The 14,663-nt window shown below is 32.5% G+C and overlaps 1 protein-coding gene across 1 annotated transcript; it reads right to left on the bottom strand.

Moving 5' to 3' along the window:
• Positions 1 to 8,713: 8,713 nt before the first annotated feature.
• On the bottom strand, positions 8,714 to 13,601 carry LOC134708539 (protein asteroid homolog 1-like). The gene is made up of 2 exons (XM_063569168.1): positions 13,479 to 13,601; positions 8,714 to 10,775 (listed from the first exon to the last, which is right to left on the bottom strand). Exon 2 carries the CDS (start codon positions 10,757 to 10,759, stop codon positions 8,945 to 8,947), a length of 1,815 nt encoding a protein of 604 aa, XP_063425238.1. The 5' UTR covers positions 10,760 to 10,775; positions 13,479 to 13,601; the 3' UTR covers positions 8,714 to 8,944.
• Positions 13,602 to 14,663: the final 1,062 nt, after the last annotated feature.

Raw genomic sequence — 14,663 nt, 5'->3', positions numbered from 1 at the left:
AAAGTACCAAGTTGCTCTCGAACGGACAAAAGCACTTTATTGGTCCTTTTTCTGTTTTCATACATAGGTATGCTAATGTAACGTTGGCTGAAACAACAATTCAGCACTACGCTATGCCCATAAAAAGTGACATTTCAGATAATTACCCTCAAAATTAGTAAAGCATAATTACATATATTTATACGTTTTTATGTAAAGACATGAAAGACCATTTGAAAATGTTTACATATAAAAAAACCATTAGTCTTAGTGCATTCTTTTATCAGCTGATATGATGGTGGTATAATGTCAGATTGATGCCATGAAAAATTGGCGACGTTATCCAATCAAAATAAACGTTACAAACGTTGTTGCATTAGAATGAGACATAACTGTATTTAGAAGTCAGAATTCCGTTCCTTTATTGTCGTATCGTATTTGATCATTCCATCCAAGGGTTAACTGCAGGCAATCATGAGGTTTGCGGTTGTCGATTCCAAATACATAAAAAAAAAAGACGAGAAAGGTTAGAAGAACTAGATAAATATTCATTTGGGAACCATTTTCTGTGGTTTATAGTAGTATCACCCATACGCTGTAGTATACAAAGTAAACTCTGACATATGTATAGTCCGATTTATTGATTGTATATCTCAGTAATCAATGAATTGAGATTCAAGGAATAAAGAGAAAAAATCAGAAGAATGAGACACAGTTGGTACCTTTTAATATTCCTTTTGTTTAATCCAATAACGGTTTCTTCAAAGTTAAATAAAGGCAACAGTAGTATACCGCTGTTCAAAACTCATAAATCCATGGACAAAAAACAAAATCGGGGTAACAAACCAAAACCGAGCGAAACGCATTAAGACAGTATGTTTCTTTTAAATTCTGTTGGGATTTAATATGTCATAGTATGACAATATGAAGGTACATGTACAGTGGTTCTTGTTCTGTTTTTTCACTGAAAGTACAATATTTGCCGTTACCATTTAGGTATATGAGATAAGAAGATATATATTGTATAAGGGGTCCGCAGGTATAACCTCTTGTATAGTAACCCCCCCCCCCCCCCCTAATCCAATATACCCACATTTTACAGTGACATTCCAAATTTCCCGCCCGTTTTGTTCTAGACGATCTAATTTTAGACCCTCCTCCTGTATCAATTGTAAAATGTGTTCTCTTCCTGAACATTGCATTAAATATTTGCTTATGGACGTAAACAATCACCAATCTATAATGCATGTTTATTAGAAAGTGGATTTTTATATATGTTTTAGGATCCATTAATAACATCGAATTTCCTTTACATTTGTACAGTAAACTTTGTATGAAACGAAGATTGAAGAGTGTCTACCTAAATTCTAACATTCATTTCAACAATTCAATGTATGAATATGATGATTGTGAGGTGAATGAAGTTTTGTATCAATCGTAAACTCTTCAGATTTTCGAATTCCGAAACCATTAACACCTTACAAATTGATGAAAAGCTGAGAGCTCTTAATAGGTTGTTATATAAACTGTTGTATTCGCCTCAATCTGGAGAATACTTGATGAGGGGACTAATTCATTATCAAAAGATCAACTGACAATAGTCTCCGTAGAGCAAATTATCTTCTAATTGTATAAAGCACTTAAAACTTTGGTAATATTCTCAAGGTCTGTTGCCACTAGTAGTGTGTTTTAAATGAAAGTGTAAAACACATTTCACCATAAATTTTAGATCAAAGCAGAAAAAGGCTATAGACCGCCCTGAACAGTCACATTAAGATAAAATATGTATAATTCAACGCAGTCAGATTGGATATTTCTCTTGTAAATATTATTGTAAATGGGATCACCCCTGGGTAGATTTAGAGAAATGGAGTAGCCGTATATTAACCCAATACCGCACAAGTAGGTGACAAAGACTTTAAACAATTCATGGTTTTCTCCATTCAAGCGTGATGAGTCAGAAAGGCAATTAATGTACAAAAAACCACCAAACCGCTATTTACTCTTCTAAATTTAAATTTAAGCTTAGTTTGAAATGAATTATAACAGTTATGAGTGAAAGCGTGTAGGACAGATATTGAGGTACAAACCATTAAGATTGTAAGCAAGTATATGGTCAGTAAAATCTTTCCGATTTGCTGAGCTGGATGTACAAATACACAGGCACGTTTGGTCAAATTCGGTACCTCTTGTAAAGATAGTTTCATGATCTCTTCACATTTAGAAACCTTGCATCAACTCTTTGAGAAGTTGTAGGGGCCTGTACCTTGGTAAATTGTATGTGCCTTTCCAATATACCCTCTTGTTCAGTTTGCTGTGGCAGTCCTCTATTACAGGACCTACCTATTGGAAATTTTTGGTAATATGTTGTCGTACTGAACATGCATGAAATGTTTACCACTCAATAATCAATCAATCCATCAATAAAATAGTTCTTTGAGATACATTTTATTGCACTTCTTTTATCAAACTTTTCCTCTTTCATTGATCGAGATTAAAGGTTGGAGAGTTCAATGTCACAAAACAGTTTTGCCAGCTTTCGCAAGTTCGGACTCTGATGATGTTTGGGGTTTTACATAAATTCGCATGTTAATAGTTTGAAATACGATTAACTGACATTTTGTTTAAGTTACAGTTGTGGGTTGTTAAAATTTGTACAATCATTTAGTATAAGTGTATAAAAGGTTTGAACCCATATCAATAATTTATGTACTGTGTGGAAAAAAGAGTGGGAAAATCAAAATGGATACTTAGAAGAAACACGACGAAAAGACAAACACTAATTTGCCAAACTAAAAAATAAACTTAAAAGTTGGGCAACTTGAACCCAAACGAAATCCGTTGGTGAAAATCGATATTTTTTTTGGAAACAACTCTGATTTACCCAAAAATAAACGAATGACGTTTGTCTATCTGAAATCATTCTTTTTAAGTGTAAAATAAGTATCGACCGATTTCCATTTTTAAACTTGATATGAAAATTTTACATGGTAATATCTACAAACACGTTATTATTAACAAGACTACTGTCAGTTTTCTATTGTTGAATTTCCTTTCTTTCATGTTGATGTTCCCAGTTGGTACGATGAGTTCGTGCATGTTGTGGCACAAAACCTATGGAAGTTATATAACAGCTCAACATTACAACAACTATACAAATCTTTACTCATCAGATTCATGCAAATCACAAAAACAACCAATACAAACACTGAGGACAAAAAGTACAGATATATAAGAAAGATCTGGTTCAAAGTCATCATTTGTTATATTTAAGTTTTTCTGTGTAGTTTGTTTTTGGACAGACAGAAAGTTCATATTATATTGTAATATTTATTGCGTTGTTGTTTACAACCTTATATAATATGTAGCAACCAACATAAGTTTATATAAGAAGCGTGCGATATGTTTCCTTAGCAGCAGTTTAAGCGCGCTTAGCTTACCCCCAGTCACTTCAAGCGAGCATTCTTTCTTATGGAATGATTTGTTATTCATTATGTGAATTTTGAGAGTTGAATTATTTTCCTATACCATAGTTCTTATTTTCAGTTCTTTTGTTGTTTCAATTCGATGCTAAAAAAGCTGCTGTTTGAGGTTTAAAAAAACTGATTGTATCCTTCAACTGTTTTGCATGTCTGTCCCAGGTCAGAAAGTCGTCAGGACAGTTGGCTTATGAAATACCTGTGATGCCTTCCGGTTGTTTTATTTAATGAGAATTGAATTTCAATAGCAGACGTTTAATTTTTCTGTTGAATTTTAAGAGAAAGATACGTTATGTGGCAGTTTTGTTTTCGGCGACTTTATGTGAAAAATCCCCGTTTTGTCGACAGCAAACCTACTGTACTCATACACAGCCAGCTGGAATGTTTACTTGAGGAGTTGCTATTCCAGTTCTAAGTTGTCTTCAATTTCAATCCAATTGATTATTTATTTCTCAATTTGTCAAACAAAAACCATAAAATTTACATTTTTTTTTAATTTCAATGTTTATAAATCTGAAAAAGAGAAGTCGAATGAAGGTTTAACTAAAACTGCATATCATTGTTTCCCATGATATTCCATATATTCCAAAACATTCGACTAGAGACCTTTTTTCGTCTTGAATCTGTTAAATAATTTGTTTTAATTTAACTTGAAGCAAATGAACTATAACAAATAAAAGGCTGCGCCATGATGTTATCCGTCTTTATTAGAATTATATAATTTTATTGAGCTTTTGGTAACTTTTTTTCTTTTCCTTTGCCACACGAGGGAAATATGAACAAGGGAAAATAAAATACGCACCCCAGCTGTTCAGTTCATTATTTGTAGAATAGTTGATATTAAGCTCTGCATATATCTGCATTTTATTTAGTTCGTTGCTTCTACAAAAATATGTCAAATTATCCATCGGTCTGAAAGAAACAAAACAATATGATAACGAATTTAATTGTTTTTTTTTGTTTTTTTTAAATAGTCAAAATAGGGTTTTACCAAGTAAGATTCAGAGCTCGACATAGACACTCTCATGTTTTCTGTTGGAGGCTGTATATGAATCCCCATAGATGTCTTTTGGTTATCTGTGTTGTCGAGTTGATGTCTCATGACGTATTATCGCCTTATTTCATTAATCTGAATGAGTTATAATGTGCCTTTCTATGTTGTGATGTTACACTATTGTTTCAGATAAGGGTGAAGGTTAGTACCTATTAAAACGTTAAAACCCGCTGCATTTGATTGCTCCTGTCCTAAGCCAGGAATCTGATGTTTGTCGTATTTTGTGTTTCTCGTTACTCGTTTTTATATAGAAAAAAGTATAAAACACAACTCCGAGGAAAATTCAAAAAGGAAAGTCCAAAATCAAAAGTCCAAACACATCAAACGAATGAATAACAACTGTCATATTCCTGACTAGGTACAGGCATTTTATAATGTAGAAAATGGTGGATTGAACCTGGTTTTATCGCTAGCTAAACCTCTCACTTGTATGACAGTCGATTTTCCATTTTGATTGTTTTTTTTTACCAGTAACTGTTTGACCCTTTATAGCTTAATTGCTATTCGGTGAGAACCGAATTAAGGTCCGTATTGAAGACCGTACTTTGAACTATAATGGTAAATACTTTTACAAATTGTGACTCACTTGGATGGCCTAAGAGTTGTCTCATTGGCACTCATACCACATCTTATTATATATATTTCACGGCAATTGGCCGTTCCAGAATCTAAAGATTCATGGGTAATTTCATTGTTCGTACTCCAAAAAAGAAAATAACGTCACGTCATTGGTTAAATTTCTATTGTTTATGACATTTTTAACTTATCAGGACGTTTTGGTGTACACTTTTGAAAAGACACCCATGATGATGCCAATTCGTGATAGACGGTGAGTATACGTATAATGCTTGGACTATTTTACCCATCATATTTTCCTTCAAAAACAAAATGTATCCATGTGCAGCACACTGTTTTGAAAGAAAAACTGAATTCCGAGTATTTTTCTATATTTTCACCAAAAATCGCATTGCTTGAACTTGCAAAATGGTTAAAGAAGTCGGTACAATTAATTAAAGTAGGTATAATTTAAAAAAAAAATGAAATTGTTTCACATTTTTGCATTCAATAAAAGAATATAAGATACCATAGAGAATTTGGGTTCCTTTTAAAGTATGTTCATGTTGAACAGATGCATCTTATTAAGAGCCGTTCCAGATTGCATTTTATTTGATTTTTATTTGTTTTTTACTGTGGTTTTATTTCAGTAACGATTAATGTTTAATGTTATTCTCACGTTTCACGTTTCCCAAGATACTCTCTGAAGTTTCGTACCTAATTCACTTAAGACAATTATTATGCAACTATAATTAAGTAAAGTACAAAAAAATGCTTAAACAATGGGTTGACAATGTGGCGTTTATACGTCCAAATGGTGATATATTATATGGATCAAATCAATTTATACAGAAACCAAAATAAATCTAAAGAATTACGTCTTAATCAGGGGGAAACTTCTTTGATATTTATTTATTTGTTATTCATATATCTATTTTATTGATTTTGTTTCTTTATACAAGTTTATCAGTATTTCCGTTTTGATTTCCACAGTTATATTCTTATACGTCCTCGGCTTTCAAATAATCGGTTTTGCGCGTTCCTGATGAAGGTAAATCCAGAAAAGCGCTTCGAACGCATGACTTATAGGAACTCTTTGTTTCATTTTTGCTAGTTTGCAATAAGAGGGTCCAATTCCCTCGAAATGCAGCTTTTTCAAATTACTAAAATATCATTCTTGGTATTATACATGTCTAAAACATTTGTATGAAAGTGCTGTTATATACATATGAATTTTGTGAACGTCGAAATGATTAATTTTTTGCCAATCTTTGGTCCTTTCATAATGGTTTACATACACTGTTAACAAAAATGTAGACTACTATTTCCTTCAATGCGACTCAACCATACGTTAAGCATATGCATTATATTATTAATAATTGGAAATAAACTTATAGATTTATCATATGAAATGTTTATTTTTTCAAAGAACATGTTTTTATATTTTTGGAAAATATACCCTTTTCAAAGATTCTGAACAGTCACTTTTAAGTTGCAATTAAAACGAAATGACATAGAAGTCTGAACCTAACCATTATAGTCTCATATATATATAAAGATTCTATATAAACATTCCGCTTAAGGTAATTTCTATGACCCATAAAATACCAATAATGATTTGGTTCTTGTGGACTATCAATTAGAGTAACCGATTTTTTAATATAAATAAATTAAAGGTTAGTTGGTGTAAGCTGTTTAAAATTTCAAACGATCTATGAATGCTAAAACTATGACCTTTTTATAAAGGGACATTAATTGACTTAATTTCACAGATCTATATCTGTTCCATTAAAAATTGAAAGCCAAAGCCGACAAAAACGAACTTAATAAGTTCACAGATAATAAATCATTAACGCAATAAACTTCTTTTTAAAAATAGGGTAAACGTAAACAATATAAGGAAGCTATGGTTGACATTCAATTTAAAAAAGAGGCGAAAATACCATAGGTATATTGAAACTCAAAGTCGAAAACAATCTGACAATGCCATGACAACAAACCAGGGGCCTGGTTTTCGAAAGTTTAAAATGATACAAAATAATGTTCACTTATGACAGTTATAAGAGCATCATAGCTATGACTCTCTTAAGACAGCTTTAATTTACATCCTATGACATATCAAGGGGGGACCCTTTAATATAAGTGTTAGAAGAAGGTTCGAGGGACCCTTAAATATATAAAAGTTTGAACTACAAACACAAATCATATCAAATCCATAACACTATTTCTTTTATAACTGTGGGCAAATTAAAAACTCAATTTCAAATATTTAAAAAAAAAAATAACTGTCTACTGCGGTTTGGTAAATCTATTTACAAATATACTTTATGTTATTCAATTTCTTCTGCAGAAAACAGCACATTGCATGCATGTTTTAATTTAAAGAATACAATATCATTTTCTGTCTCAGTTAACTCGCAAATGAGAAGTGACGTTTATGATCATTGGAAGAAACACGATGGTTTCTAGTTTTTAGTTTTATTGCCAAAATCTTGAAAAAAATAAACACGAAAGATTTAGAGGAATTTAACTTTTATTGCTTGTGAAGCCAGTAAGACGAAGTCTGGAGTCATCTAAGATTTCAGTGTTAATTGCACCTAAAAGAAAGAAAAGAAAGAATGCATTCCAACCACATGTCGTGCATCGTAATACATTTGTTTTGTCTAAAATATGGGATATATCAAATATTTGATTTTTGTTTTTATTTTATTGTTTTGTCGTAATTTATTATTTTATTTACAAAGTGAATAATAATTTAGATTTCCAATATAACAGTTAAAGGGGAACAACTCAATTTAAATCGTATGACAAGTAAACCAGAGTTGCAAATCTTCGTTTGGCAATCTTTTAATTGTAATTTTTGCACTTTCATGTTAAAGGATGGATGGGTTGATATATTATAAAGCGAAACACTAAATAACTTGTGGTCCTTTTAATACTAAAAAGACATGGCAGTAATACATTTAATTATACCATGTATTTTTTGTTATGTGTTCACTGGTTTCGCTCATAGAAAATTGGAATAACACCGCTCAGGCAGCTCAGACTGAGAGTAAGCATCGTCTGCTATAACAAACAAAAACAAAAAACAAAAAAAAACAACACCCGACGTACGAGTTCAAAGGCATATCAATTGGGGTTCTTTATTTATTGAGGACTATTTTCTCGGTGCTCTTTATTCATTTCGGTCTTCAATTTTTTATCTAAATTTTTTGGGAAGCCATTATTCTCTATCCTTTATTTTTTTCTGTTTATTCTGATTTTTTTGCCAATGATTCTCTACTAGTATATTGTAAACATTTCCATACACAGGCACTTGTCTCAGAATTTGTTTCCCTATATATCTAAATATGAGACAAGTGCCTGTGCTTCCATACCACCATGTATCCCGTGTAAAAAAAAGGAAAACAACAGTCTTATAATCAGATGCTGATGATATTGGACATGCTGTATACTCAGGTTGTATAGTGGTATAGATACCATGAAAAAAACCCATTTAAGCTGCTGCACCCCACAATCGAAATCCTTAGCCACTTGTTAACGGGAGTAGTCATTGTGATAAGAACGTACAACGGATGTTACCGGAATATTCTCAGTTTCAATTTTCATGGTTTAGAACAGGGCATAAAAACAAATTGAACCCAACTGATTTGTATAATTGTTGCATTATATGTACGAAACTATACTAGACAATTCTTAAAACAATTGATTCCAGGAAACTACATCTAAGGTGAAAATATAAGACGATTCAAGTATACATGTACGTTCACAGATGATGTCATTTATAAAACTTTTTAGGTATTTCGAAATCTGCAATTGGTGCATAAATTTTGAGATCGTTTTTAATATTTCCCATCTATATTGGGTCATTATGAATTTATTTAAGGTTTTCTAAAAGTAACTTTAAAATTTCTAAAAATGTTACCCTCAACGGAGAATCCTTTTCAAAACATGTCTCTATTATTCTATCGAGATGATTCTCATTGTCCGTTTTTGTGAACAGTGGATACATTAGTCCACTTTTGTACATGACGTTTGGGTTCGGGATTTCCAAAGGAAACATAAATAGACCATTTAGATCGTATAATATGTCTATCACAATCTGGAGTTTCTGAAATTCATGTAACAGTGCAATATCAAATGGCACTCCGTGGTCGTCTGCACAGTACTCAAACACCTTTTCTACACATACAGAGTCTACAGGGAGATCGTAGATATGTCCATATTCTTTGCTCAGCAGAAGCAAGTGACAAAACAAAAGACATTTCATGCCTTTGGTTGATTGCTTCAATCCAGAATTTTTAGCGAGGTAGTTTAAGGCAAGTATAAACATTCGAGACACTTTCGGAATCATTACAAGCTTTTCTAATGGAAACTGGAAAATATTTGATAAGCAGTTAAGCTTCACTTCTTCCTCGGTACCTTGCATCATATTCAAGGTGGGTATTTTGCCTAATTTCAAATTGCTGGTTATAGGTAAAATCCGTGTTTGTACCATGTGACAGTTTTCTCTGTGGTGTTCGACTATCACCTCCTGTAATGTTTTGCCAGTCGCCATCTTGTATATAATTTGACGAATCGCCGATGTAATTTCGTAAATGAATTCTTGTGTTAAGTCTTCAAGATTTGGTTTTAGTAAAACTCTTTTGTCAAGAACATTTATAATGAAAGGCGATATGTCACAATTCCTTATACTTTGAATAAGCCAAGAAGGAAACGGAATTGCAGGTGTTATTTCATTCCTTGCTTCCGAATTAAAGAGATTGTTTTCTGTTTCGGTTACATTTTGCAAACTAAACTGTTTTAAGATCACTTTTGCTTTATCGATAATTTGGCCTTTTTCTTCGTTCGACAAGAATGCGATATGATTGTCAAGACATCTCGATAAAGCATCGATACCCTCACTTGTATCGGCGAAGGGTCGTAATATTTCTATCATAACATCGATTGACTTCTTAAGCTTGTGTTCAGCTTTTTTGGCTGAAATCTTCAGTTCTTTTGACACGAACTGCTTAATAATTGTCTTATCTAACTTATAATAGTCATTGTCTAGAAAGACTACTAGAAGAGGTAAAACAGATGGTGAAATTCCGAGCGATTCATGAATATTCTCTGAATAGTATATTGAAGTATCAATATAGGTAAAGCACTCAGTTTTGGTACGCCTGTTAAAATTTAGATCATTCAGGCGAATAAATCCTCCTGGAAGATCATATATGTAAAAATCATTGTCGTTTGACAGAACTGGACAGATCCAGGATTTAGCAAGACTGGCTATTTCATGATCGGCTTCGTAGTAACATGTCTCGATTGGTATGCCAAGTTTTATAATAGTGTAAGTAAAACATCTGTGGGACAAGATTGGGAAACATTTCTTACTACCATCTGATATCTTAGATATCCTTTTCTCGCATCTTTCTAAGAGACACTCGAACTTTTTATCATCGGAATCGTGAGCACCATCCATGACGACATATGGTTTAACGTTGCAATTTCGTAATAAATCAAAAAACTTTTCCACATGCTCGGAGAATACATCATAATTCCCGCCATATTTAGTTCCTGTGTATGATGTTTCCATCAATTCGTGACAAAGATTTTTCCCATCTATGACTAATTTGGTATCGCGAAGACGGTATTTTTTGGCAACATTTCGTCGTTGAATGTAACTGGAAAGATTTTTAATTCCCATGTTTTATTTCAAAAATCTGAAAGTAAAAATTATTTATATTTTATATAGTCGTCACGACAAGGAAAAAGAAAAAGGGAGAATAAAATACGAAAGACCTTGAAATCAAAGGAAGTCTGCATCTTTCTTATAAGGAAGTGTTGATTTGTGGTAATATTTAGCTTCGGATGAAATCATTGTTTGATTAGAGTTTGGTGCACACCAATATCGTGTTATTTCTTTAGATTAAAAGTCTGGATATGTCACGGAAAAAGAAGACTGTAGTACTGCGATTCGGTTACAAAAGAAAACAGTTTCGTATAGAGAAAAAAATATATATAAAATGAGGGTTAAAAAATAATACTGGACGAGTATGTACGGAAGCCGGTAAGTGTCAGGGTAGAGTTTTATTTTTAAGTCGTTATAACGACTTAGCTAACTTATTTAAACGACTAAGCTAAGTTGTTATAACGACATAGCATATTTATCTTGTTATAACAACTTAGCTAACTTGTTTAAACGACTTATCTAAGTTGTTATAACGACTAAGCATATTTATCTTGCCAAAACAACTTAGCTAAGTTGTTATAACGACTTAGCATATGTATCTTGTTAAAACAACTTAGCTAACTTGTTTTAACGACTTAGCTTACTTGTTTAAACAATTTAGCTAAGTTGTTATGACGACTTAGCATAATTATCTTGTTATAACAACTTAGTTAACTTGTTTTAACGACTTAGCTTACTTGTTTCAACAACTAAGCTAACTCGTTAAAACGACTTAGCTAACTTGTTAAAACAACTTAGCTAACTTGTTATAACGACTTATTTAATTTAACTCGTTTTAACAACTTAGCTTACTCGTTATAACGACTTAGCTTAGTCGTTTAAACAAATTACCTATCTCGTTTCAACAACTTAGCTAAGTTGTTTAAACGACTTAGCTAAGTCGTTATAACGAGTGACCTAAATTGTTATAACGAATTAAATTAGCTAAGTCGTTAAAACAAGTTAGCTAAGTTGTCTAAACAAGTAAGCTAAGTCGTTGAAACAAGTTAGCTAAGTTTTTATAACAAGATAAATATGCTAAGTCGTTATAACAACTTAGCTAAATTGTTTAAACAAGTAAGCTAAGTCGTTAAAACAAATTAGCTAAGTTGTTATAATAAGATAAATATGCTAAGTCGTTATAACAAGTTGATTGGACATCAACTTCATCAAAAACTACCTTGACCAAAAACTTGAACATGAAGCGGGACAGACGGACGAACGAACAGACGAACGGACACACAGACCAGAAAACATAATACGATAGTATCGTAGGTGGGGCATAAAAAAGAAAACCACAGTCTTATAACCAGATGATGTTGATATTGGACATGCTGTATAGTGGAATAGATACCATGAAATTTTGTTATTTGAGCTGCTGCACCCCACAATCGAAATCCGTAGCGGGAGTAGTCATAGTGATAAGAACATACAAGGGACGTCACCGGAATATTTTCAGTTTGACTTTTTTATGGTTAAGAACAGGGAATAAAAACAAATTGAACCCAACTTCTTTGTATAATTGTTGCATTATTTGTATGAAACAATACTAGACAATTCTTAAAAAACAATTGATTCCAGGAAACTACATCCAAGGTGGCAAATATAAGTCGATTCGAGTTTACATGTACGTTCACAGATGATGTCATTTATAAAACTCCTTTTAGATATTTCGAAATCTGCAATTGGTGCATAAACTTTGAGATCGTTTTTAATATTTCCAATCTATATTGGGTCATTATGAATTTATTTAAGGTTTTCTAAAAATAACTTTAAAATGTCTGAATATGTCATTCTCAACGGGGATTCCTTTTCAAGGCATGTCTCTATTATTCTATCAAGATGTTTCTCATTGTCTGTTTTTATGAACAGTGGATACATTAGTCCACTTTTGTACATGACGTTTGGGTTCGGGATTTCCAAACGAAACATGAATAGACCATTTAGATCATATAATATGTCTATCACAATCTGGAGTTTCTGAAATTCATGTAACAGTGCAATATCAAATGGCACTCTGTTGTCGTCTGCACAGTACTCAAACACCTTATCTACACATACAGAGTCTACAGGGAGTTAGCGAGGTAGTTTATGGCAAGTATGAACATTCGAGACACCTTTGGAATCATTACTAACTTTCCTAATGGAAACAGGAAAATATTCGCTAAACATGATAGCCTCACTTCTTCCTCGGTACCTTGCATCATATTCAAGGAGAGTATTTTGCCTAATTTTAAATTGCTGGTTATAGGTAAAATCCGTGTTTGCACCATGTGACAGTTTTCTCTGTGGTGTTCGACTATCACTTCCTGTAATGTTTTGCCAGTCGCCATCTTGTATATAATTTGACGTATCGGCGATGTTATTTCGTAAATGAATTCTTGTTAAGTCTTCAAGTTTTGGTTTTAGTAAAACTCTTTTGTCAAGAGTTCCGAATTAAAGAGATTGTTTTCTGTTTCGGTTACATTTTGCAGAGTAAACTGTTTTGAGATCACTTTTGCGTTATCGATAATTTGACCTTTTTCTTCGTTCGATAAGAATGCGATATGATTGTCAAGACATCTCGATAAAGCATCGATACCCTCACTTGTACTTGTGACTAAAATCTACGAATTTGATGTCTTCTGGTAGCATAACATTGTAATGTAGAATTCTTTTTTGCCAGTTAAAAAAATAATTCGTATGTCAATTTTACCTTTGTGTATAGTACCAAACATCAACTATTGTACACATGTGTTTTTCCTCTACCAAAACCATGTTGGCCATCTTATCCAAGAGTAGCTATGACAACGTCAATCTAGATGGCGTCACAATCATGACGTCCAAAGCGAAAACAGGTCAGCACTCATTGGAGCGTACCACCTTGATGTAGAAGGATTTATTTCATGTTTTTGAACTTCTGTTTAGTCTTTACGCAATCAAACCACTACAAAATTGTTGGCCATACGAACAGTGCAAAACTTTTTCATAATACTTTTTTGTTTCAGTGAAGCATAGAAATGACGTAATATTTCAACCATTTAATATTTTCTGAATCATTTTCGAAGCGCTGTTATTATGACCATTGAGGTAGATGTTATCTCCTATTATATGGCTAAGTTGAAAAAAATCATACAAAAATATTTTTTTTTTTTAGAACATTCAGCCGTAAATATGATAAATAAAACACACAATTTTCTTTATCAAAATTAAAAGCCTTCACATGAATTACATACTGCCCTAAGAATTTGCAAATTTCATTAAAGATCTAGAACGATTACTATCTACAACAACTTAAAAACTGAGACGGAGGAAGACACATCAGCCACATTAAATGTTACGACACATAAAAAAAGAATTAAAGTCTGACGACAAAATTGCCTTTCGTAAGTCATCAGTTGGTTAGGTTGGTCCCCTCCGTAAAACATTCAGTATGCCTTCGGAATATACAAATATTAACGGTATTGTCAAGAATTTTCAATAACGGCCGGAAAACAGACTATCAGTTGGTTAGCTCAGCACACGCTTACTTCTTTACTGTAACATATTTGCTAAAACATGCAAAGGAGAAATCCACTTGACTATAAGATGCGTCCTTACTATTTTCACCCTATTTTTGTTTGTTCCTTATTATAAGATTATTTCATTAGTCTGTAGATCAGCACATTCAAGGTTTTTGTGGTCCGTTATTTCTAGAAATGTTTCCATGGTATTAATCGGAATTTAAAAATGGTTCTCAAAAGAAACAATCTGAAAATAGTTTGTCGATTTAAAAATGTCGTTGTGGTGCGTTATTTCTAAAACATTATGAATTTTTTAGCTAGATTTTTAATGGTTCTTAAAAGAAACAATCTTGCAATAATTTGTCGTTTTAAAAAGGGTCGTTCTGGTGCGTTATTTC

This window comes from Mytilus trossulus, chromosome 2 (genome assembly GCF_036588685.1).
Source record: "Mytilus trossulus isolate FHL-02 chromosome 2, PNRI_Mtr1.1.1.hap1, whole genome shotgun sequence".
Taxonomy (NCBI): Eukaryota; Metazoa; Mollusca; class Bivalvia; order Mytilida; family Mytilidae; genus Mytilus; species Mytilus trossulus.
The sequence above is the reverse complement of the archived record's forward strand: the minus strand, read 5'-3'. Positions and strand labels throughout refer to the sequence as shown.

What these genes read in the sequence shown, in the direction of transcription:
- LOC134708539 (XM_063569168.1), bottom strand. Translation starts at nt 10,759, where the DNA reads ATGGGAATTAAAAATCTTTCCAGTTACATTCAACGACGAAATGTTGCC.